Consider the following 27,113-nt stretch of genomic DNA (forward strand, 5'->3'; position numbering starts at 1 on the left):
TTTCGCGCTTGTCTCAAATGCAAGCGAGTCCGCCTTGGCAGCGCTACGCGGTAGTTTCCGTTCTGCTCCGTTACGTTCGGTCCCGCCACGCTAACCAAAGCCTAACTCAAGCCTACACTCAAACCCTAAGTCAAAACCCGTCGCTAAAGTCAAGATAAACTTTCCCAAGATCGACAATGATTTACTGAGACCCGAATAACACGATTTATAAAAGTGAAAATGTACGAAAATCAAAGAGGTTGACGGCATTTAACGCAATCAATTAAAACAAAAACGAAAAACAAGAGAAGTAGACCGCCCCCGAAGACAGGGAGGAAGACCCGGGGTTCGGTCAAACAGCTCATCAATAAACGATACGACTTCCGTTTCCTTGCGTGCTTTACCTGTGCATGGCTATATGTGTGCGTGTGTGCGTGTGAGTGAGTGAGCTAGCGATTGTGTGTTTGTGCGTGCCGAAGGAAACTTTCCAACTTCCGGCCAAGTGACATCGATTTAATTTCTTTGGTTTTTTTATGGTCAAGGCATTTAAATAATTTTACTATGGCAGTTTGGGCGTCTCAGCCGTCTACCCTGGTCTGTTCTGGTCAGCCCCGAACTATGAACTGAACTCTGACCGCTAACCCAACGACTTGCCACACACATAAAAAGGCAGTAGCAGCAGCAGCAGAAGACGACGGCGGAGGAGGTCGATCTCCACGTAGGTAAGTTTTAGGCCAAAATGAGCAATAAAAGTCAATGCAAAAACAATCGAAGGTCTGCACAAGTTGCTGCGGTTAACGAAACTGAAATGGATTTAGTTTTCTAGGGAATCGAATCGAAGCTGAAAACGGAAAAGGAATGGGGATTTGATGCGGGTTAGCACTGATGACATACCATTTTAAAGATGTAGTAATTAATTAGGCTTTCTGTATATGTAAACTGCAGATCTGAACAATTATTTATTTGGTTTAAACATAAGGATAAGGACAAGGTGAAGAACGAGTGGAAATGGTTTCTATTTGATTTCCTGAAGAGTATGTAAGTAAGTAAGTATTCGTCAGAAAATTGCGAGACTCCTCCTAAAGTTAAATTGAGAGAATGGTAGATCATGGTAGTTAATCTTTTGTACCATAGATTCCAAAACTTAAAGCTCATACGTCAACAGATTCAATTATATTATGTTTTGTATATTACACTTAAAGTGCACAGCAAATATATGGATATAAATACATATGGGATTGCTTCTATTAGGAGTGCCAGTCCCAGATCAGTCTCTACATACTAATAGCTATGTTTGCTTCCAGCCACTCCCATTTGGAAACAGCACCAAGAAATTGAAATGTGAATCGAACTGAAGATGAAGACGAACATAAACGGACTGTGATAGACGAGTATACGAGCAGAACATCTCACTGGGATTCTGCCCCAAACACGATTTCCGATTCAATCAAATTGAATTCGGAATTGGACATTGAAACGATTGGACCTTCACTATTCAAGCGGGCTACCAGCAAAAGGCGACAAGCTGTCGACATTATCCATACGCAACTTCTCGGCAAACATGCTGAACAATCTTGGGGCCAATGTGCTGGGTAAGTACTCGATTGTATTGTAGTTTTTCCGCTCCGCTCCCCTCTGTGGGCGAACAGACGGAACAGAGGCGATCAGAGAGGGGGTAGTACGTATATAATATTGTAATTAAGATCGGCAAGTGAATTACGCTAATATATAATAACGTGTGTATTAATCCATCCCAATCCATCCCTTCCCCACCGCTTGGCCATAATTAAACTAATTTCTTGAGCACACCTGCAGGCGTGTATCTGTCTATATGAGGAGTGGGTAAGGGTATCGGAGTGGTCTGTAGTTACTTCCGATCTTCCGATTGGCATCTCAGATTTTCATCTGCTAAATGTCCTATAATTGAGACGTCTAACCAGCTGGCGCTTGAGCGCTTGTCGCGTGCATTTAGCAATAATTAAGTTGTATATTTAACTAACTCGGCAGGCTCTCTCCCACTCCCATTCCCACATAGCCATACCCATTCCCATTCCCATGCCCATTGGAATTCCCCAGGTGGGTGTGGGTGTGTGTGTTAATTGATATAATTGCTCTTTTAAATATGCCGCAAATTGTGAATTACTTTGTGCAGCGGGAGCACGCACATAATTATCAAACCGTTCTGGCCAGCACATATTAATATTTATATTGTAAAACATATTAATACGCTGCAAACAAACTGATTTCGCCACATTGTTGATCAATTGTTCAAGCACTTTCAATTTCGGCAATCAATTTGATGTTAGCCCTGCCTGCACCTGCACCAGCACCGCAACGGCACTACCACTACCTCCGACTGCAGTCCATTGTGCGGGTGAATCTCTGAATGAATGAATTATGTTTGCGTTTTTATTCAATTTTTATTGCCAGCCGGAAGGCGATTCTGGCCCCGGATCCTTCGGCGCGCTGTAATTAATTACTTTTATTAATTTATTGCCATTTTTCACACGCCAGTTGTCGCTGTTGCCGGGAAAGTGCGAAAAATATGCAAAGAAGTGCTTTATTGAGACCAATCGAGAAAATCGATTGTCAAACCATCTACCCAGGGCGCAAAACGCTGAATTATGGTAGACAAAAATCCTCTTTAATGGGTCTTAAAGTCAGCCCCCACTCTGCCTCCTGGAAAACTATAAATTTCAATGACTCGCATTGCGGAATCTCCTGCACAAATCCCGCCTGCAGTGCGAGGGGCTGCCATAATAAATTTTGTATGCCTTTTTTGGGCACAACAAAACGGGGCCTCAGGATTCAGAGGACTGGCAACAGTTGCAGGGCATTCAAAAACATTTGCATATTGGGTGCCTGTGCCTGTGCACCACTGGTGGGGAAAGAGGGATTGGAGATGGCGATGGAAGTCCACACAATTAAGACAATTTGCATGCAAAAGAAATGCGAGAACTTTTCCTTCTACTGCCTGTCTCTCTCTGGCTCTGTGAATGAGACTTGAATCGCATTTTATTCCATTTTCGGCTGGAGTTTTTGGTGTTTCTCGCATTAATTAAATTAATTTCGTGATTGCAAATGTAATTCGCGGATACCCCTTTCTGGGACCCTCATTATTGGGACCCAATACTAGTAACCCGCGCTCTCTGGCGCCCCTTGTGTGCTGGTATTTTTGCGGTGGCCGGAGCTAGTGAAATTTGTGCTTAAGCCCCCAAACCACGATCGCCCACGCCACTGCGAGGCCTGGCATCCATTCTGTATTGAAATGTTTTGCGGTTGCTGTGGATTCTGTTCCCTGTTGCGGTTAGTTGTTGGAGCAGCCTGAACCTGAGCTTGAGCCTTCGCAGGAGTTGGAGCTGGTGCTGGTGTTGGTGCTGAGACCATGCCGGAGCCTATGCTCTGGTAGGCAGCTGCTAAAAACCGCACAATTTCCAAATTTCAATAATTATGCACATTGCACATGCAACTGACGATTAGGGAGAGACAGAGGTGCATAGGCTCGTCCTATCCTGGTCAAGTCCGGCCTATCCTCGTCCTCGGCCACGTTCTAGGCCACGTCCGTACATTTTGTGGCAGATATTTGCATTTCGCGCTCGCTCCCAAAACAGACAAACTGATTTGCGCAAATTGTGCAAATTGCTTGCGCGATAAATTCATGTTTGCCAATTTTAATTAATTAATCGCTTTGTGCGGTTTTCATTTCATTTCGTTTTGTGTCGCTTGGCCTGGTCTGGACCAGAGACCAACTAAAATGTCCGCTCCAGGCCAGGTGTAAAAGCATCTGCATTTGTATCTGTGCATCCGTATCTGTATCTGTACCTGTATCTGTACCTGTATCTGAGGCTGTGTCTCTGTGTGTTTCAAAGTTTGTTTGTTTGATTGTTATAGCTCCCTATAATTTAATGTCCTCTGTGTTTGCTAACTGAATAACTATGATGCAATGATTGATTCGAATATGCTGTTCTATTAGGCTGTACCGCAACTTTGCGTGAGTATTTGTTATATATTAAGGGTGTAATCAGATCTATATTATGTTATACAATATTTCATCTGCAGGAACATATTTGAATTACCATTGCTACCATTAGATTTGTGGTAAAAGTGGATGTGTGTAACGTCCAGAAGGAATCGTTTCCGACCCCATAAAGTATATATATTCTTGATCAGCATCAATAGCCGAGTCGATTGAGCCATGTCTGTCTGTCCGTCTGTCCGTCCGTCCGTCCGTCCGTCTGTCCGTCCCCTTCAGCGCCTAGTGCTCAAAGACTATAAGAGCTAGAGCAACGATGTTTTTGATCCAGACTTCTGTGATATGTCACTGCCCCGCCCACTTCCGCCCCCACAAAGGGCGAAAATCTGTGGCATCCACAATTTCAACGATACGAGAAAACTAAAAATCGCAGAATCGTAGAGAATGACTATATCTTCTAGAGTGCAAAATCTGAATCAGATCGTATAATTATTATAGCCAGAATCAAGAAAACAATTTCATTTTTTCTCGCTCTGTCTCTCTCTAACACACAGGTTTCATGGTCGGTTTTGCCAATTGCAAAATATGAGTTCAAGGATCTCAGAACCCATAAGAGCTAGAGCAACCAAATTTGGTATCCACACTCCTGTGATATCGGACCTTAACCCTTTTGTGTCAAAATTTCGCCACACCCCCTTCCGCCTCCGCAAAGGACGAAAATCTGGGGCATCCACAAATCTCAGAGACTATTAACGCTAGAGTAACCAAATTTAGTATCCGCACTCCTGTTAGATCTCACTATAAAACGTATATCTCAAAATTTCGCCCCACTCTCTTCCGCCCACACAAAGAACGAAAATCTGTTGCATCCACAATATTGCAGATTCGACCATATCTATCAAATTGCTGAATCTGGATCAGATCAGATAATTTTTATAGCCAAAACCAACAAATCAATTTGCACTGGCTACGCAGCGCCCGACGTCACGCTCAGACTGATTTTCTGTCTCTCTCTTATACGCACTCTTTGTCGTGCCGGAGGAGAGCCATACTGACTAAGTATCGGGTATAAATGTAGAGTTGCGGTGTCCGCAGCAACTCACAACGTTCCCCCTCGTTTTTATTGTAAAAACCGGGAAATAACTAAACTACAGGAAGATTGAAGAATGGTAATCTCTGTGGTTTATATTTTAGGTACAAGCCAACTTAAAGACCCTACATGAATGGACATGGACCTAGCTGCTGGCCACTGGAGAGTACATCTCCTCGATCTGCATACTCAATGCACAGTTAGGACAGCACTTGTCCTATGTGTGTCTGTTTATTTTTAATATTTATGTGTTACAACTGTAAAAGACGAGGTGAAAAAATCAAAGTTGGTCGAAACAACTAACTAACTAACTAACTAGCCTGCTGGCTGACAGAGTGACGGAGCGAGTGAGTGGCTGGACGATTGGGCAGGGGCGGGGAGATGGCTGCCCATTGCCAGGGAAGTGCGATTTCGAGAAGTGACGCTATTTTATGGCTCCCAAACGTGGCCCAAACGCTGTCCAAATGTGCTCGAGTGTGTATCTATGTGGATTTGAATTGAGGAAACAAAAGGAAGCGGGAACAGTTGGATGTTAAAAGTCGCACTTCTTTGGAGCATCAGAGCAACAGAACGACGTGTCGTTTCCCCCCTGAGAGTATACCGTAGATACAGATACATGTTTGAGATGTGGCCATCGAGCGTGAACGTTCGGATGGAGAGATGGATGGATATCACAAAGCATATGGAGATGGAGATATCGCACCTAACACCGCGCCTTAAATTTACTAATCACGAGCAGAGTTTGAATTTGCTTTTCCCCTGAGCTCCCGCTGCCCTGGCACTGCCGTTTACTGTGCGTACTGCGTAATGCTCTAAAAATATAGCAGTCATTAGGGGTGGGAGCTGACAGACAGAGGCCATGTCCGAAGACTTTCTTTTAGGTGCTCCAATCGTGTGCTACAATTGCAGTGTCAAAGTCCACGTTCCACCCGACTTAGGCACCTCTTCAATATAGAGCTCTTCATGCAGCTTCCGTTGTGGGGCTTGGGGCTGATGGGGCACGATTGGGGACGTCACCATCTGAAAATCGCTAATGAACAGTAGCCGTACTGGGTGTATGTGTAAAAATTAGCACTTCCCCAGCAGCGCCTTCTCCAGTGACAACAACAAAAGCGGCTTACAGGGAATGTCGCTTGTGACCAGAACCCCATAAAAGCGGAGCTCCGGCAGCTGAACTTCGAGTCCATATCTTTTATTTGCTGCCACTTATATTTATGATTTTATGCGGCGTCTTGGGCTGCACTCGTTCACCTGTTGACTGCATTCCAGGTCGGATCTCGGAGCTCGGATCTTGGATCTCGACTACGATTCGTTTGCCTCTGATGTTGCCGAAATTTTAACAATTTCGGTTCGAAAACAATAAAAATCATTGAGGGCCGCCATACCCCCGCCACTGACAACATCAAAGTCGGCAATGGGCAATGGAGCGAGTAGAGCTGGATGGGAGGGAAGCGCAATGGAGGAGAGTGGTCAAAGCGGACAGATTTTTTCCAGCTTAGAGGGATTTGCATTTCGGCCTCGCTTTCATTGGAAATTGCACACCGCCACTAGCCGCCTACACCTTCACTTCGGGCATAATCAAATGACAATCATGACAACATCCCGCCTATAGCCCGGTCCTAGGTCCCGGCTCGCCCCCCAAAGGTTGTGCGCGACTCTATGGCTGCGGACAAGACGAGAGTTCGCGTTCACTGGTGATGAGTATTTTGTTGACTTGTAGCAACAGTTGAACACGGCAACGGCAGCGGCAGCGGCAAAGGCAACAGCAACAATCAAAGTGAAAAGAGGTAAAAAGGGGAAAAAGAGTTGGGTCGAGCCGGAGTCTCTCTCACACGTACATGTTAAAAATTCCAAGCGTACGATGAAGATGATGCGGCCTCCGACTCTGGCCAACTCTGCATCCATCTCTCGGGATGTATGTTGCTGCCGTTGCTGCTGGTACTCACTGACATGAGCTACACGGAAAAATAAAATGGGAATAAAACAAAATACAGATACGTTACGTCGCCGAGTGAGACCAAAAGGTAGGAAATGAAAAGGGGTTACCACTCGCTTACTCGCTCGCTCGCTCGCCCGCTCGCTCACTGTCTCGTATCTGTATCTGCGCCTGCTGCTGTATCTGTATCTGTGTGTATCACACCTCAGTTTGTCGTTTGTCTCTCTCTCCCTCTCTCTCTCTCTGGCTCACCCGTTCGTTTGTGACTGTTTTTGGCATCTTTTTCTCCTCCTGAATGACAGGTTGTTGAAAAATTCAATTTATCCGATCGCATCAGTTCGGTCCGAGCAATACTCTAGGTCGTTACCTTACCGCTTCCAACCAGAGCCCCGCGTAGATACCGAAAAAATTAATTAATACCCGTAGACAGACGATTAGCCCTCCCCCGAGAGACTTTAAGAGATTTAATTTAACATCTCAACAATAATTCAACAAACGCAACTTTCATCATCGAGTTCCGTGTGTTTTATATGTTGTGTGGCTGGTTGAGTGGTTTATAAAATTTGACCTTTAATCAGTGGAACTATCAGTGGATCGGTGTAAGCTATTGATCATTCGAATACTTATGTTAAGCTTTTGGAAAGTCCCTGATTTTTAATCAGCCTTCCATTGGGTTGTCGCATTTGTTGGGCGCCACGATTTGGAATCATATTTTGAGGCGGAACGGACTCCCCCAACCATTATGCACTGCAGATCACCGCAACGACACCGATGGCCACATGAAACATCGCCCCCAAAATAAGTTTCCACATGATCCAGTGTATTACCACGCTCTTTAAAACCAAGGTCAAAATTTAAATATTGACCACGAAGTTCGACATTATTGAAAGCAAATTATAACAAATGCAAAAAATTTTGTGCACTGCAAAATTCCGAAATATCAATACGATACATTTGACCGTACAGATATCTAATGCAGAGACCTTCTGGTAAAGAAGCAACAAAAGAACAATTGCCCAAATGGGGAACAAATATAAATGTAGATGTGAAGAATTCGATATCCAAATCGAAACTTGACTTGAAATTTAACAGAAACGCAACAAAATTTGAAATTAAAAGTATTATAGACGATTCTTATTGAGCCTCAAAAAAATCTTATGTATTTCGCTGCAGGCCCCAACGATTGTGATCTGCCCAAGGCCGCACTGACGGCGCTGCACGCGGGCGTTAACAGCTTCGGACAGTTGCCCGGTGCTCCGAATCTGGCTGATCTCGGCGGTTCGGGCGGGGGTGGCGTTGGACTGACAGTTGGAGGTGGCGTGTCACGCCTCCACATCTCCGGTGGACTGTGCGACAACGCGAACAACAGCGGCAACAACAGCAGCGGCGGAGGCGGAGGTGGTGGCAGCGGCAACACCAACATGCAGCAACAGGATCAGGTGAGAGAATTAGCTGAGCAAGAGAGAGAGAGAGAGAGAGAAAAAGAGAGCGAGAAAGAGAGAAGCAGAGCGAGAGCGAAAGTGATAGATATATAGTTTATACCAAACTTTTTTTAATAATCCATGTTCTTTTCGATGTATATTTTCCCTTCAAATACTACTCTGCTATGCCAAAAACAAAAACAAAAAAATAAAATACAATTCAATTCGAAATTCCATACAAAACGCAAATCTGTTTCCAAAAACGTGAATGTGTGTGTTCTGAATTGTGTAATGAACCTATTAAATGTGCCATGACTCATATTCGTAATAATAATCACATAAAAACCAAAAGTAAGTGTACCTTGATTTCCATACTTAGAACCGTAGAACTCCAATCCTATCCTACTTAAACTGTTCTGTACTACTGTAGTGTACTGTAGCTTGAAGATTGCATTCCTTGGTAGTTAGTGTGTACTTAAGATAAATATACACATACATATACACATCTCATTCATGTGTGTGCCTCTCTTTTCTCTTTTGGTTTCTCTCGGTACAGCTCCTGGACAAAAACAAACAGAAGAGACACCGCACGCGCTTCACCCCGGCCCAACTAAACGAGCTGGAGCGGTGCTTCTCAAAGACCCACTATCCGGACATTTTTATGCGCGAGGAGATCGCCATGCGCATCGGCCTCACCGAGTCCCGTGTCCAGGTGAGTGCGCTGCCCCTGCCCCTGCCCCTGACCATGCCCCATCACACTTTACGTGGTTTTGTCCTGCGGTTCGACGGCTGTCAGATGGAGCTCCCTCCGAAATCGGCTTAGCTCGTTTTGGGGCTGACATGACATTTCACTTGTGTTGCACAAAACCGCAGCAGCCAAGAGGGCGGATTAGGGGTCTGCGGCTCTCTTATTATTGGGGGGATATTTTCTCAGTTTTCCTTGCAGCAGTTTACGAGGCACTGCAGTGCACTGGGCTGCTGGGAGGCTCCGCCGAATACCATTTAAGCGCCCAAAATTATACTTTATTAAAGCTCATAAAGTCACATTTAGTCCGGCATTCAGGCACGACCCCACCCAGGCGTTCACGGCCGACCCAACGCCACAACGCCACAACGCCCCAACGCCCCTCTTTCGCTCTGGTTTCTCTCCTGCAAAAGTTTTTATGCGAAGCTCAGACACTCACGCACACATGCACAACGGGCATTATCCTTTTGCGGCTGGCATGGCTCCCCTGTGCTGCTGCTACTACTGCTGCTATTATACTTGTCTCTGTGGATGCTTCTCCTCCGGCTCCCGCTGCTCCTCTTCTTTAGGCGGTGGTCCTTTGCATTCGCTCGGGCCTTTGTTTATGGGACAATCGAATTTACTGCTTCATTAAATTTGTATTGAAGCTTCCGTTTCCGGTTGTTCTTACGTCTCTCGCCAGCCAGCCAGTGAAGCAATGCGAGAATTGTTTTGCGGTTGAAATAAATGCCAAAAACTTTGTCTTATTGGCCATAGAAGGATTTTCTTTCTCTGCTACTGCTACTGCTACTGCTCTGGCTAAAACAATTAGCCATGAGTGAGAACTGCTGCCTACTCGGCGGGGGCGAGCGACATCTTCATGATGATCCTGTCCCACAACCTCCGCCTGTACGAACCTGCCGGATGTGTTCTACTTTAATAAATTGTTTTAATAATTGCGTATCAGTGTTGCCTGTTAATGCTTTCCCCCCTCTCCAAGGGACAATGCAGGTAACTGTCACAGGGAGAGGGTGGATGATGCAGGCGGCGGGGTGGCTAAAGGCTGAAGGCTGAAGGCGTCTGCCGTCGGCCTTTGGCTGATTTTCTCCTTCCAGCCGCTATCCCGCTGTTCTAATGTTTGATTTTGTGTTGTCGTTGCGGCTTAGAGGATGTCAGGCCGTTGGATTAGTTTCGGGATTGTTGTTTAATAAAATTAGCATATAAATTAAGTTGGCCCGCTGTTAGTCGCAATGGTAGTGGCACTGGCACTTTCAGTGGCCGTGGCCGTGGCAGACTGAAATAACACATTTAGTGGCTCCTTGGAGCATTGGATGTATTTTCACACTTGCAAGAGGTCCGACCGTCATTCGATATGCACACACACGTCTGGCCCTAAATCAATCTACCAGGATTTGCAGCTAATGACGGCATAAAGACAGCCTCCAGATCCCTGCTCCCTGCCGTCACCTCCCAACTAAATTCCAGGAAAATTCCTACCCGTATTACCACAAAAATCAAGTCAAAGTTCCACATGTGAAGGGTGAAGGGGGTGGCAGATGCATAAGTTATGAGGCTCACGTAGCGGCCGACTGGCTAAGAGAGGAGTTTCTTCACAGCGACAGACACACAGCACCATTTATGGTAAATATAATTTAATAAATACATAAAAGCCAGAGCGAAGAGCATCTCTTCCTACTTCCTTCCTAATCGGATCTGCCGAGGGTTGGGGTGGAATTGACACAGTCGTAAGCCCAGGGCGGGGCCCAGCAGGAGGCTCCCCGGCAATTGTTAATTTGTGTTTTCACAGCAGCAATTGAACAATTTACGTGGCCTCGGGTCAGGGTCCGGGTCAATCTGTTCGTCACACGTGACATCTCCACAGGGGGCGCCGGCGGACTGGGGAGGACTGAATTTGGATGGAAGATGACCCGCAAAATTGACTTTTCATGATTCGGCATTGTCAAAGGCATTGTCGGAGAGATTGTCAAAAGCATTGTAATGGCTTTGTCTGGAATGTTAACATTTATTGGTTTGTTTATTAATTTGTTGCAGCGAGCGTCGTCCCAGCACGTGCCTTTGTGTGTGTGTGTCTGGGCACTAAATGAATTTCTCACATGATTAATTTGCCAAGGCAGCGCAGGTCTCTGCAGGTGAAAGTGGCAGGAGATGGGATTGAAAAGTTCATAAGGTTTATATCCAATTAACCGCTTGGCAACGGATTTAATCTTAAATTTACAGCTGGATATCTCAAGATCTTGTCTGAGGAAGCTCTTCTAGAGACCCTACTACATCTCTTTCTTGGAAGTTTTTGTGTATTTAGTTCCCTACTTTTCAGCTATATGATCGGTTAGCTGAAATGGCTAGAAAGAAGATAGGCTCTGCCCCTAACAGATTGTTGAAGATGATTAAGTATTCCAAATTTGTGTTTTTATACCTGGTACTCAAAATGAGTAGAGGGGTATATAAAAATGGATGTGTGAAACACCCAGAAGGAATCGTTTCCGTCCCCATTAAGTATATATAGCATCGGCAGCATCAATTGCCGAGTCGATTGAGCCATGTCTGCCTGCCTGTCTTGATTGACGCCTAGTTCTCAGAGACTAAGAGAGCTAGAGCCACAACATTTTGTATGCAGACTCCTATGATATCGGACTGAATCAAGTTTGTTTCCACAAAGAACGAAACTCTGTGGCATACATAATTTTGAAGATACGAAAAAACCAAAAACTCAAAATCTAGAGAATGACCATATCTTCCAGACTTCCGATTCCGGGTCAGATTGGATTATAATTATAGCCAGAAGGAACAAAAAGGCGTCCACGTGCTTAGTCATTTTCGTCTCTCTCACTCACACACTCTTCATAGTGCAATGAGTACGCACTCCGGTGGAGAGGAGCTATGTATACTGACTGAGTATCGGGTATAAATGTAGAGTGGCAGCCGTAGCTGCATCTCACAACATTAGACTTACACTAAATATTCAATACATAAAATAAAGAATAAACTGAACAGGGCGGAAAAAATCAAGTCAATTTTCAGTTTTAAATTTTTGCTTTATTATTATTTTTTTTTTTTAACAGGATTTGTTGCCACATCGATTTGAACTGAAAAGCGTAGTTCAATGCAATTCAATTGTCTATCCAAAAATTAATGCAGAAAAGTTTTATCCGTACATACGTATATACAAAACGAGGGGGAACGTTGTGAGTTGCTGCGGACACCGCAACTCTACATTTATACCCGATACTTATGGCTCTCCTCCGGCAGACGCCGCTAATATTAAACTACACGACAAAGAGTGCGTACGAGAGAGACAGAAAATCAGTCTGAGCGTGACGTCGGGCGCTGCGTAGCCAGTGCAAATTGATTTGTTGGTTTTGGCTATAAAAATTATCTGATCTGATCCAGATTCAGCAATCTGATAGATGTGGTTACCTATGATTCTGCGTTTTTAGTTTTCTCGAATCTGCAATATTGTGGATGCAACAGATTTTCGTCTTTTGTGTGGGCGGAAGAGAGTGGGGCGAAGTTTTGATATATACGTTTTATAGTGAGATCTAACAGGAGTGCGGATACTAAATTTGGTTACTCTAGCTTTAATAGTCTTTGAGATTTGAGGATGCCCCAGATTTTCGTCCTTTGCGGGGGCGGAAGGGGGTGTGGCGAAATTTTGACACAAAAGGGTCAAGGTCCGATATCACAGGAGTGTGGATACCAAATTTGGTTGCTCTAGCTCTTATGGGTTCTGAGATCATTGAACTCATATTTTGCAATTGACAAAACCGACCATGGAACCTGTGTGTTAGAGAGAGACAGAGCGATAAAGAATGAAATTGTTTTCTTGATTCTGGCTATAATAATTATACGATCTGATTCAGATTTTGCACTCTAGAAGATATAGTCATCTTCTACGTTTCTGCGTTTTTAGTTTTCTCGTATCGTTGAAATTGTGGATGCCACAGATTTTCGCTCTTTGTGGGGGGGAAGTGGGCGGGGCAAAGTTTTGAAATATTCTTGTAGCAGTGACATATCACAGAAGTCTGGATCCAAAACATCGTTGCTCTAGCTCTTATAGTCTTTGAGCACTAGGCGCTGAAGGGGACGGACAGACGGACAGACGGACGGACGGACGGACAGACAGACATGGCTCAATCAACTCGGCTATTGATGCTGATCAAGAATTTATATACTTTATGGGGTCGGAAACGATTCCTTCTGGACGTTACACACATCCACTTTTACCACAAATCTAATATACCCCAATACTCATTTTGAGTATCGGGTATAAAAACACTCCTGAATTATTATGATTCAGCAGGAATAAGCAAAATCGATTGGCTTAAGCGCAGGGCCAGTGACAGTCCAGGCCATCCAGGCCCTACCAGTCCCGTACGGGCCAATCCAGTGCCGTCCGAGCTCCTTCACGACTTTCCTTCCCACTGCGAGCATTGATAAATTATTGCCTCGACTCCAGACAGAACTAATTTATTTGCTGAGCCGCTTAATGCCCCTCTAATAATAGCCCACTGAATTCTGGAGAGGGGGAGCCACTATCATGTGGGCGGGGATGGGGATGGGGATGGTGCCGGAGGAGGAAACATGCGAGATGTATGTATAAGCTGAATTTCTATGACGCCCAACCCATATCTGAATTTTTTCCTAAAATAAGACTGGATATTCTCATAAAAAGGGAGCAGGATTCAAAGGGCAGGACTCTGCTGGAAGGAGAAAGCCCTCGAAGCGGGTCCTGAGGCGACTGGGTCGTCTCTGGTATAACCATGGCATCGCAAATTTTAATTAAACTTTAATTGAAATACCAAAAACGAAAATATGCAACAAACAGAAAAATGTGTCAACTGCGGCAGGAGCAAAGAGTGAGGAAGAAGGGGGCCTGTGGACGACGGAGTAAGTTTAGTGGAGAGCTTTAAAAAGAGCCAGAGACAGCAGAAATCCCGGAGACTGGAGGCCAGGGGTCCCTCTATAAAATGCACATAAAGAGCATCAAGAAAATCTGGCACGCATTCTGTTTATGGCATATGAAGCAATTCCAAAAGCAATTTCGTTGATACTTTTCATTGAAATGTTTGTGTGAAAATGGCGTGCCAAAGTGCCCGATGGGCAGGGGCACAGACGACGCTGGCATGGAGCTGGGATAAGTTGCTCCAACTGAGGCTGCCATTGATAGAATGGCAAGAGCACCACCCCCACGCAGACCCATTCACGAAAAAAGGTTGAAAAACTTTTCCGAGAAGCCCAAAAGCTGACAAAACCAGAGCAAGTCAGGGGCAGATTGAGAAAGAGCGAAGAGGAGTGGAGGGGGCGGATTGGACCTGCGCATGCTCCTCAAATGCACCAAAAACAATTTCGGGGGTTGCATCACATGGTCCATAACACCACGCTCCAACCTCTCGAAAGTGGGGGCTGCAGTTGTCCCGGCAACCCCCCAAAAGCAAAAAAAATGAAATGCAGCAAATATTCAAAACTATTTCATAAATCAAAAGTTGGACTCGTCCGGAATTGGCTGTTGTTCCCCCGCAAATAACCCCCCAAAGAACCACTTTGATGATGTCTATCAAAGGGCAGTGCGACACATTTCTCCAAGTGAAACGAATAGAGAGGGAGAGCAAGAGAGACGGCTACAGGGAGAGCGCGGAGCGAGATAGGGAGAGAGAGAGACGGGCATAGTAGACTTTGAGCCAGTCTCAGCGGACTGGCCCCTGCTCCATGGGGGTCTGGCGTTGGGAATGGGGTGGGGTCTGGGCCTCGAAGCAAGTGTTGCCGGGGCCGACTCGTAAAGCAGGATTTAAAAGATAACATAAAATAAATCGACTCGCATTTGTGTGTTTGTGTGCGTGTGTATATGTGTGCGGGAGTGAGGTAAATGGAGGGAGAGAACGCTTCGCGGAGACGGCATTTTATGAATTTACACGCATTTTTTATATGCTCAGGAATGAAAAGATATTGTCCGAAAAGCGATTTCCATAAACCACTCAGAGCCGCAGTCAGAGAGGGAGTTGGATCAGAGGTCGGAGTCCGTCCTCGCCAAGGATATGAAAGGACCAATAATCATAATAAAAAGATGCTTGAACTGAAAATGAAGACATGCTGAAGGCAGAAAGGGCGTCCGCCCAGTCAGGCAAACATCAAAGGCCAACAATATCCAGGGGACAGCTTGGTGGAGACCGGGCCCCTCTTGAGTGGTCTTCTCATCTCCGGTTGCCTGGCAGCCACAAGAGGGCCAAGGAAAGCAATAACCCGGCCAATTGATTTTTGACTATAGCCCAGCAGCAACAATATCCGAGAGATACTCGTACTCGCACTCGCACTCGCACTCGTACTTGTACTTGTGAAGAGACAATATCCAATCTCCTGTCAGGCCACAGATCCAGCAAAAACGAGGGGGAACGTTGTGAGTTGCTGCGGACACCGCAACTCTACAGTTATACCCGATACTTAGTCAGTATGGCTCTCCTCCGGCAGACGCCGCTAATATTAAACGAAACGACAAAGAGTGCGTGCGAGAGAGACAGAAAATCAGTCTGAGCGTGACGTCGGGCGCTGCGTAGCCAGTGCAAATTGATTTGTTCCTTTTGGGTATAAAAATGATCCGATCTGATCCAGATTCAGCAGTCTGATAGATATGGTCATTATCTATGATTTTTAGTTTTCTCGAATCTGCAATATTGTGGATGCAACAGATTTTCGTCCTTTGTGGGGGCGCAAGAAAGTGGGGCGAAATTTTCAGATAAACGTTTTATAGTGACATCTTAAAGGAGTGTTTGTACCAAATTTGGTTACTCTAGCCTTAATAGTCTCTGAGATTTGTGGATGCCCCAGATTTTCGTCCTTTGCGGGGGCGGAAGGGGGTGTGGCGAAATTTGGACACGAAACGGTCAAGGCCGATATCACAGGAGTGTGGATACCAAATTTGGTTGCTCTGGATCTTATAGGTTCTGAGATCCTTGAACTCATATTTTGCAATTGGCAAAGCCGACCATGAAACCTGTGTGTTAGAGAGAGACAGAGCGAGAAAGTATGAAATTGTTTTTTTGATTCTGGCTATAATAATTATACGATCTGGTTTTTAGTTTTCTCGAATCTGCAATATTGTGGATGCAACAGATTTTCGTCTTTTGTGTGGGCGGAAGAGAGTGGGGCGAAGTTTTGATATATACGTTTTATAGTGAGATCTAACAGGAGTGCGGATACTAAATTTGGTTACTCTAGCTTTAATAGTCTTTGAGATTTGTGGATGCCCCAGATTTTCGTCCTTTGCGGGGGCGGAAGGGGGTGTGGCGAAATTTTGACACAAAAGGGTCAAGGTCCGATATCACAGGAGTGTGGATACCAAATTTGGTTGCTCCAGCTCTTATGGGTTCTGAGATCATTGAACTCATATTTTGCAATTGATAAAACCGACCATGGAACCTGTGTGTTAGAGAGAGACAGAGCGATAAAGAATGAAATTGTTTTCTTGATTCTGGCTATAATAATTATACGATCTGATTCCCATTTTTTTCACTCTAGAAGATATAGTCATCTTCTACGTTTCTGCGTTTTTAGTTTTCTCGTATCGTTGAAATTGTGGATGCCACAGATTTTCGCTCTTTGTGGGGGGGAAGTGGGCGGGGCAAAGTTTTGAAATATTCTTGTAGCAGTGACATATCACAGAAGTCTGGATCCAAAACATCGTTGCTCTAGCTCTTCTAGTCTTTGAGCACTAGGCGCTGAAGGGGACGGACAGACGGACAGACGGACGGACGGACGGACAGACAGACATGGCTCAATCAACTCGGCTATTGATGCTGATCAAGAATTTATATACTTTATGGGGTCGGAAACGATTCCTTCTGGACGTTACACACATCCACTTTTACCACAAATCTAATATACCCCAATACTCATTTTGAGTATCGGGTATAAAAACACTCCTGAATTATTATGATTCAGCAGGAATAAGCAATATCGATTGGCTTAAGCGCAGGGCCAGTGACAGTCCAGGCCATCCAGGCCCTACCAGTCCCGTACGGGCCAATCCAGTGCCGTCCGAGCTCCTTCACGACTTTCCTTCCCACTGCGAGCATTGATAAATTATTGCCTCGACTCCAGACCGAACTAATTTATTTGCTGAGCCGCTTAATGCCCCTCTAATAATAGCCCACTGAATTCTGGAGAGGGGAGCCACTATCATGTGGGCGGGGATGGGGATGGTGCCGGAGGAGGAAACATGCGAGATGTATGTATAAGCTGAATTTCTATGACGCCCAACCCATATCTGAATTTTTTCATAAAATAAGACTGGATATTCTCATAAAAAGGGAGCAGGATTCAAAGGGCAGGACTCTGCTGGAAGGAGAAAGCCTTCGAAGCGGGTCCTGAGGCGACTGGGTCGTCTCTGGTATAACCATGGCATCGCAAATTTTAATTAAACTTTAATTGAAATACCAAAAACGAAAATATGCAACAAACAGAAAAATGTGTCAACTGCGGCAGGAGCAAAGAGTGAGGAAGAAGGGGGCCTGTGGACGACGGAGTAAGTTTAGTGGAGAGCTTTAAAAAGAGCCAGAGACAGCAGAAATCCCGGAGACTGGAGGCCAGGGGTCCCTCTATAAAATGCACATAAAGAGCATCAAAAAAAACTGGCACGCATTCTGTTTATGGCATATGAAGCAATTCCAAAAGCAATTTCGTTGATACTTTTCATTGAAATGTTTGTGTGAAAATGGCGTGCCAAAGTGCCCGATGGGCAGGGGCACAGACGCTGCGTAGCCAGTGCAAATTGATTTGTTCCTTTTGGGTATAAAAATGATCCGATCTGATCCAGATTCAGCAGTCTGATAGATATGGTCATTATCTATGATTTTTAGTTTTCTCGAATCTGCAATATTGTGGATGCAACAGATTTTCGTCCTTTGTGGGGGCGCAAGAAAGTGGTGCGAAATTTTCAGATAAACGTTTTATAGTGACATCTTAAAGGAGTGTTTGTACCAAATTTGGTTACTCTAGCCTTAATAGTCTCTGAGATTTGTGGATGCCCCAGATTTTCGTCCTTTGCGGGGGCGGAAGGGGGTGTGGCGAAACTTGGACACGAAACGGTCAAGGCCGATATCACAGGAGTGTGGATACCAAATTTGGTTGCTCTGGATCTTATAGGTTCTGAGATCCTTGAACTCATATTTTGCAATTGGCAAAGCCAACCATGAAACCTGTGTGTTAGAGAGAGACAGAGCGATAAAGAATGAAATTGTTTTCTTGATTCTGGCTATAATAATTATACGATCTGATTCCCATTTTTTTCACTCTAGAAGATATAGTCATCTTCTACGTTTCTGCGTTTTTAGTTTTCTCGTATCGTTGAAATTGTGGATGCCACAGATTTTCGCTCTTTGTGGGGGGGAAGTGGGCGGGGCGAAGTTTTGAAATATTTTTGTAGCAGTGACATATCACAGAAGTCTGGATCCAAAACATCGTTGCTCTAGCTCTTATAGTCTTTGAGCACTAGGCGCTGAGGGGGACGGACAGACGGACGGACGGACAGACGGACAGACGGACAGACAGACATGGCTCAATCGACTCGGCTATTGATGCTGATCAAGAATATGTATACTTTATGGGGTCGGAAACGATTCCTTCTGGACGTTACACACATCCACTTTTACCACAAATCTAATATACCCCAATACTCATTTTGAGTATCGGGTATAATTATCAATAAAAACGAGCCGAAAATTACGAGTATTATTGCACTTTCTGGCTTTTACACAATCAACGGTTTATTAAGAGGGGATCGAGCTGCACTAGCCCTCCGTCCGTCCTCCGTCTCTTTGGCAGGATGAGTAGATGAATAACATTTGCACTGCAGACTAATCGAATTTTGATTGCAATTTTCTGCACTATCGCGGGACTGAACGAGCAAGAGTATGCGATGCCCTCTCATGGGTATATGTGCATATATCCGGCTCTGTGCCTCTGATAATTTTGAAATTGGCTGTTAAAGTGCGGTTCTTTGTGCCAAAGTGCATTTCTATGTTGTCATAGGTACTCGTGTTGTGTTGCCTGTCATATGGAAATTGCGGGCTGCAGTTGCAGTCCGTTCGAAGCTAGCCGGATTCTTTTGAGGCTGTTGCTACTATTGGCCTCGTTATCCTTACAGCTGTTAAATCAGCCATTAAGCATAATGTGCAATTAATGTTGCATAACGAACCGAGCAGAAATCATAAACAAGGCTCAAGCCGCGAGGATGGGCCAGTGCCCGTGCCAGTCCGCTATGACAGACAGAGACCATTATGACATGGGACTGGGACTAACGTTGGCAGGGGCTGGATGACAGCAAGGGCGACACAATAAACAGGTTCATTATAAAAAGCCGTTGGCTCTTTCACACCCACCCTTCAGACCTTACAATCCACCCTCCCGGAACTGCGAACACCATCCACCCATTCAGCCCATAAAATCAAAGAAAATCACTTGTTATCCCATTTCCAGCCGCAGTTCCAGCTCCCCAGCCCTCACCTCACCCTCATCCTAGGTATAGCCATGTAACTTAGCCGATACTTAATTCCTGACTTCTGCCTTCATTTGGTCTGTCGTCTCCCCTGCCGGCTGCGGGTCTTTCCGGATCAGGGTGCTAATATCTGCGGCCTGCCGCAAGAAATTGCTTTTTCATAAACTTGACTCATTATACCCGATACTCAAAATGAGTATTGGGGTATATTAGATTTGTGGTAAAAGTGGATGTGTGTAACGTCCAGAAGGAATCGTTTCCGACCCCATAAAGTATATAAATTCTTGATCAGCATCAATAGCCGAGTCGATTGAGCCCTGTCTGTCTGTCTGTCTGTCCGTCTGTCCGTCTGTCCGTCTGTCCGTCCGTCTGTCCGTCCGTCCGTCCGTCTGTCCGTCCCCTTCAGCGCCTAGTGCTCAAAGACTATAAGAGCTAGAGCAACGATGTCTTGGATCCACACTTTTGTGATATGTCACTGCTACAAAAATATTTCAAAACTTCGCCCCGCCCACTTCCGCCCCCACAAAGAACGAAAATCTGTGGCATCCACATTTTTAAAGATACGATAAAACCAAAAACGCAAAATCGTAGAGAATGACTATATGTTCTAGAGTGTAAAATCTCAACCCGATCGTATAATAATTATAACCAGAATCAAGAAAACAATTTCATTCTTTCTCGCTCTGTCTCTCTCTAACACACAGGTTTCATGGTCGGCTTTGCCAATTGCAAAATATGAGTTCAAGGATCTCAGAACCTATAAGATCCAGAGCAACCAAATTTGGTATCCACACTCCTGTGATATCGGCCTTGACCGTTTCGTGTCCAAATTTCGCCACACCCCCTTTCGCCCTCGCAAAGGACGAAAATCTGGGGCATCCACAAATCGCTGAGACTAGAGAGGCTAGAGTAACCAAATTTGGTATCCGCACTTCTGTTAGATCTCACTATAAAACGTATATCTCAGAATTTCGCCCCACCCCTTTCCGCCCCCACAAAGGACGAAAATCTGTTGCATCCACAATATTGCACATTCGAGAAAACTAAAAACGCAGAATCTTAGATAATGACCATATCTATCAGATTGCTGAATCAGATCGGATCATTTTTGTAGCCAAAAGCAAGAAATCAATTTTCAGTGGCTACGCAGCGCCCGACGTCACGCTCAGACTGATTTTCTGTCTCTCTCGCACGCACTCTTTGTCGTGTCGTTTAATATTTGCGGCGTCTGCAGGAGGAGAGCCATACTGACTAAGTATCGGGTATAAATGTAGAGTTGCGGGCCCCTTTCCCTCCCTCTCTCTCTCTCTCTCACTCTCTCTCTCCCCGCTTTGTTTGGCTTTTTGCTGGTGTTGTATTTTCTTATTTGTTGGGTTTTGTTGCTTCTGTAGCTGCAGCAGTGTCAGTCGTGAAGTGAAAATTAAAAGTCAAACATGAAAATGCTTTTGTGGGAAACATATGGCTGAAATTTTTTGTCGGCTTCTGTTTTTTGTGTGTCTGCCTGGCAGGGCAGCCTACTGTTGAAGGATTGTTGTTAGAGACTGGAGGTACGGTACGGACGGAGGGTTGAGAGCGTGATCGAATACTAAAAACAATAAAAACACTGAGGTTGGTAAAAATCCATTCACTGCCTCAGTGGGAGATTAGGCAAAAGTTATTCCTTGACTATTTGTTTTTGATATTATAACTCATTAACTCATTTGTTGTTTAAAATTTAGTTACAGTATATTTTGCTTATTTTATAAATTCTTTAACAGTGAAAAGTTAAGATCCAGTCGAAGATTGGGAAACCCTTTCGAATCATTCTTACGGCAGCTTTATGATATATAGAGGTCATAGCCGCATGCTTGCGAAATATGATATACCTAGTTAAAATAGAATGAAACACTTTTTTAGTATTTCATTAAGGAAGTTTTAAAACTGGTGGGACCTTTGGGAACATTTTTCTTAATCCCGAAGAAGTTTCGTGTATAGGATGCACATATGCTGGGTATAATCTACAAACCATAATCTATAAACAAAGCAAAGCAGGTTCCCATAATCTAACCGGGTATACCAATGTTATTTTACTTGATTTGTGGGGTGTTTCTCTGGGGTTTTTCTGGAACCGGACATAAGAAAACAACCTACAGATCTACAGAATCTAAAACAGAAATATCTGGTCCGAATTAAAGCTTAACCTCTAGTTTAGTAATCTCTGAAGGTGAAGGCCTGACACAACCTTCTACACTCGTCCATCATACCATTTCGCTCTGGGAGTATCCTGTAAACACAAATCAGTGAAGCAATGCGCTCCTGGGGCGGGAGTTAGGCCACTCAGCGGCTGATAATTTATGCATAAGGGTGAAGCTTAAAAAATTACCTTAGACACACAATTTAACGCGACATAAGGAGCATTTTTCGGTTTTCTTTTTTATACCGATTTTCGGATTCACGCTTGAAATTGGGCGCAGCCAAAAAAAAAGCAAGTAAGGAAGGAAAAGGTAGGGAAAAAGCAAGCCGCGGAAAACAAATCAAATGCAAACGGAGACACACATACACACACAAACGCATGTTGTTTTTTGTGTCCGCACACACCCTCCCATAAAAGTAGACGCACGCACACACACATTCTAGCATAGATGGTGGCAGGGATATTGGGCATAACAAATAATTGTTTTGTTTAACCGACATTTTAACGCCTATTTACGTGCCGGGCACGTCATGCACGTTATGCCAATTTAATGGCTATCTCAGCCCCCAGCCCTCAACCTTAGACCAGGCCAACGGAAGGCAATGACTTTTGCTTTTTGCTGTTGGCTTCTTCCTCTGTTTCCTCTTCTTCCTCTCCGCCTTGTTTCCGTTCGTGTTCTGTCCTGCTGCGTAGGTGTGTTCTGGCACTCACGAATGTGGCAAGCAAAATAAAAGCAGCAAGCATATTTAATTTGCCAAACTCAATGCGGCAGAAAGAGGTAGCAAGTGGTAGAGAGAGAGGTAGCTACAGAAAGAGATAAAGAGAATGAGAGAGAGAGAGAGAGAGAGAGATAGAGAGAGCAGGAGGGCAGACAGTCAGACATTGTCTTAAATTATTAAATTAAAAGTTTATGAATAGAGAGCGAGGCATAAACACGTAAAAAACGTAAACAAGTCAAGGTCGCCGACACACCCTCCCCCCACCCTTTATCTTTTCCACAATGTGGCACATTAGCGTCCCTGGCATACCATCCAGCCAACCTGTGATAGTTCATTTCTGTTTAGCTTAGTCCAGTTCTGTTCGGTCGAGCTTGAGTGGAGTGGAGTTCTCTTCGGTGGTGTCTGCCGTTGTCCGACATATGACAAACCCCCCAGGGACCATCTGAAGCCAGAAGCATCAGAAGGCCTTACAAGCAAAGTTACTTTGCGCAAAACTTGCCATTTTTCTTTCTCACTCAGACTCTCTCACTCTCTCTTTCTCCTGTACATTCACTGTCCCTGTCTATCCTGTTTCCTGTGTGTGGCTCTCTGTTTGGTCCTGGTATTCCTTTGCCATTCGTCTGGCGCACTCAGACAGAAACAGTCGACAGTCGGTGACAGCTCAAGATTTGCCACGAATGCTGGGATTTATAAATTCTATATCACTGTTTATATTTATATATAGTAGTAAGAGTGGGTAAAGGTGTGTGTATAACGGTTAAGTTGTCAACCCGACTTTCGAGTGATGTGGATGCGAACGGCCTGATGCCTTGATGGCGGAAAAATCGTTTTCATGTCACTAGTCATTCACTCGCTGGGACTTTGTTTTCTCATTTTCCGCCTGCAAAAAGATTGTGGAAATCAGCAACAAACAAAACAAAAAAAGCACTTTAGAAAAGCAGAAAGTTAAAAGTGGAGATATTCCAATCGGAGGTTCTCATACGGTCTGGCTCCGGCCCCTAGATATAGGCAACACTTTGGCCCCCCGACCCGGAGCTTGGGTGTGTGCTTGGAATGCTTGTGTTCGTGTTCTGCCTTGTAAATGTCAAAACCTCAACATGTCTACGTGGCCCGGCTCCGCTCTCCGTTCTTATGCATATGGAAATGCCAATTTGAAGCGAACACAGTATACATAAGACAAAAACGTATCGAAGGGCCAGTCCCGTCATTGTCCTGGCGATGACCAAAGATGCGGTACCTGTTGGAGAGGGTCTGTGGCTGTGGTGGGGTTTGGGGTTGGGGTTGGGGCTTGGGCGGATTTCTCGCCAAATAGCTGATGGCCTTGTTCTCTGCATATGGATGAAGAATTTACATATGGAATTTATGCGCATGTAAATCTGCTTGTACAATACTCGCATGTGTGCGTGTTTCGAGACATGTTTCGACTGTCACGACGGTAATTGATCTCGATTAAGACCATGTAGGAGGCAGATTTTGGAGTGGGTTTTGCGATGCGGGGTGGGGTTGCAGCTGCTTAACAAGGAGCCGAAGCACAAAGTTACAGGTATGTGTATGCTACTCATACACACACAATGGAACTATCTGCTAATAAAGAATACCATCTTGAAATCGAAAAAACTGCATACTACTTGGATTACAGATGCTTGGGCTAAAGATTAATATGACTTAAGTCTAGATCGGTAAGGTAGATCGCAGGTCCAGTCATTATTTTTCATCTAGCCTTACTCCAATATTGGTTGGTTAAAACTAGCCCAATAGCTAATACCATCCTCCAATGGTCTTTTCCAGGTCTGGTTCCAGAACCGACGCGCCAAGTGGAAGAAGCGCAAGAAGACCACCAATGTCTTCCGCACCCCGGGAGCCCTGCTGCCCTCGCACGGACTCCCGCCCTTCGGGGCCAATATCACGAATATAGCCATGGGTGACGGCCTCTGCGGCACCGGAATGTTTGGCGGCGACCGCTGGAGTGTGGGGGTCAACCCCATGACAGCAGGTGAGTGGATCAGTCAGCCCAGGCTCCTCGCCACTTCTATCTCTACTAACCCGTATCTCGTATCTTGTGGATCCCCTACTAATCGCTGCAATTGGGAAAAGGCTTTGGCCAGCTAAATCAGTCGTCGCCGCTATCTTCCTCGCTGAACAGCGGCCTCAACTCGGGCATTAACATGGGCTCCGCCCTGGGGGCGGGCAGCTATCAGCACTACGGCCTGAATGCTCTGGGTAGGTGTTGCGTCAGGCCCTGAATCCCCTGCTCCCCCACTCCATATCAGAATTATCTGAGCTGTCACATGCCCCGAAAATTTTCCATCTGACTTTCGGACGAACAAAAGACAAGCGTTGACACTTTTTCGGTTTTTTCATTGGTAATACTCCTATTATTTCTGTTTTGCTTTTGTCGTTCGTTTCCTTCTGCTGATGTATTTGCTTAGCTTTCGATACAATCCATTTCCAGTTCCAGTTCTCCCGACAATTGACCAGGCACGACACAATCTCTTTGAACTCATAACACTTTTTTTCGGTAGCCCCAAATATTGTGTGGTACGATATCGCATCGCATAAGGTTTATAATGCCCTGGGCCGATGGATCGCTGGAACGCTGTTCGGGCTGCTTATTTGTTCGATCAATTAGCGAACAGTCGTTTAATTTTCAGGAACACCCGTACCCAAAGGCATTTCGTTGGTCTTCTGTTTCGTTTATTTGGTTTCGTATAGCTGTGCTAATTAAAATTTTGGAGACATGTTTTTTGGCTGTCAGCAGCAAAGTTTTCATTGTTACACGTTTTTGTTGAAATATAAAATTTGAAACTTGAAATCGGGCTCTGCTTGCACCAATCACAGAGACAAAGGCAGCCATTAATCTGGGTTTTCTCTCTTCAGGAGACTCCATGATGTACCAGCACAGTGTGGGCGGGGTAGCCTGCGGGCCGAGCGGCTCCCCGAGCGCCACAACACCGCCGAACATGAACAGTTGCTCCTCGGTGACCCCACCGCCAATCTCCACACAGCCAAACGCCAGTCAGAACGAGCTGAGTGGCGAGTCCATGGTGAGTTTATTGCCAGTACCTAGCCGGGACACCCACCACTGTTAAGTTACATTGTCCTTTGCAGCCGCTCCACCAGCAGCAGCAACAGCAGACTCACCAACAACAGCAACAGCAGACTCACCAACAGCAGCAGCAGCAGCAACAGACTCACCAACAGCAGCAGCAGACTCACCAACAGCAGCAGGTAACTACAACCCCTGGAGAGCTTTATTCCAACCCCCAGCTAAAGCTTTCACCGCTTACCTTACAGATGGCTCCGCCGACTCCATCGCAGCAGCAGCAGCAGGAAGGACTCCACTGCCACCAGTCGATGCAGTCGCCTACAGACGGTGCAACCGACGAGGACGTGTGGCGAGGACATAGCATTGCAGCGCTGCGGCGGCGAGCCTCGGAGCTCAACGCCACGGCTATCCCATCGTACTTGCACCATGCCGCAGCCGCCCACAACAACTACGAGCATCACAATTCGGTGTACTGAAATTTGTTGAAAAGCTTTGAAAGCTTTTCGGATTACGGTTTTACCCATTGCGGGAACCATGACTTCTAGGGCCCGAACCCGAACCCCAACAATTTGACAGCCACTGGCAATGGAAGCGAGTGGAAGCGAAGCGTTATAAGATAACCAACTCCTATGCTTAGAGTATTGTACAATTTATGTATTTTCGTTGTTGGTTTCTGATTTCTTCATCCAAGGATGACCGGAGAGGTACCCGGATTCCCCGGGAAGAGAGTGTATTTTGGACTTAAAAGACTATAATGAATGTAAACAATGTATACGAGAAACAAAACTTGAGAAGGCGGCAACCTAAGAGGAACCCAAGTTGTTAAAAGAAAACCATATATATGAATGTATTCCAAAATAGAGTCATAAGCACACGCACATTCACATCCACACGGAAATTATAACTATTCCAGCATATACAATATATATCTAGATACTAAATATAACATTTACTGTATGAGTATACGAAAATTGTAAAAATTAAATTGCGGAATAGAGAGAGCAGTCCTTCGATGAGTCACAATAAATTTTGGCAAGGGAACATCTCAAAGTTCTCCGCTTAGTTCGTACTTATTTAAGCATACTTATGCCTAGGAGAAGGAGTGTATTTAAGTAGACCTATACTTTTGTAAGTGTTGTTGTTTTTGTGTATTGGCAGTGTTCCGTTCAGTTGCTATCACTTGATCTAACCATACGATACCAACATATGCAATATAAAACGAAATAAAACTCAAACTATAGGAAAATACGTACGTCTGTTTGTGTCAGGCAGACGCGACGCGACTCGATTCTGAATCTGTTCTGTTTCAGATTACTTTTACGATTTCCAATTACAAATTACAAATTATACAAATACGATTAAAATTATATATACGTGCATACGATTATTGCATACTTGTAATAGACTTTCTTGTATCGAATAAGCCTAACTTTAAATCCAACTAAACAAAAACGAAAAACATTTAATATGTATGTAACTATGCGTATTATTAAATAGTAAACTAAATTAAATATTGAACGTGATTTGCATAATAGAAGAACACATTTA

General features: G+C 44.8%; 1 protein-coding gene across 1 annotated transcript; it reads left to right on the top strand.

Annotated features, from left to right (window-relative positions):
* On the top strand, nucleotides 1-27,113 carry LOC117191274 (homeobox protein orthopedia-like). Its single transcript, XM_033396184.1, has 9 exons — nucleotides 1-701; nucleotides 1,284-1,571; nucleotides 8,152-8,417; nucleotides 8,956-9,111; nucleotides 24,308-24,512; nucleotides 24,614-24,739; nucleotides 25,397-25,563; nucleotides 25,628-25,689; nucleotides 25,807-27,113. Exons 2-9 carry the CDS (start codon nucleotides 1,541-1,543, stop codon nucleotides 26,039-26,041), a joined length of 1,248 nt encoding a protein of 415 aa, XP_033252075.1. The 5' UTR covers nucleotides 1-701; nucleotides 1,284-1,540; the 3' UTR covers nucleotides 26,042-27,113.

This window comes from Drosophila miranda (assembly GCF_003369915.1).
Source record: "Drosophila miranda strain MSH22 chromosome Y unlocalized genomic scaffold, D.miranda_PacBio2.1 Contig_Y1_pilon, whole genome shotgun sequence".
In the NCBI taxonomy this organism is placed as follows: Eukaryota; Metazoa; Arthropoda; class Insecta; order Diptera; family Drosophilidae; genus Drosophila; species Drosophila miranda.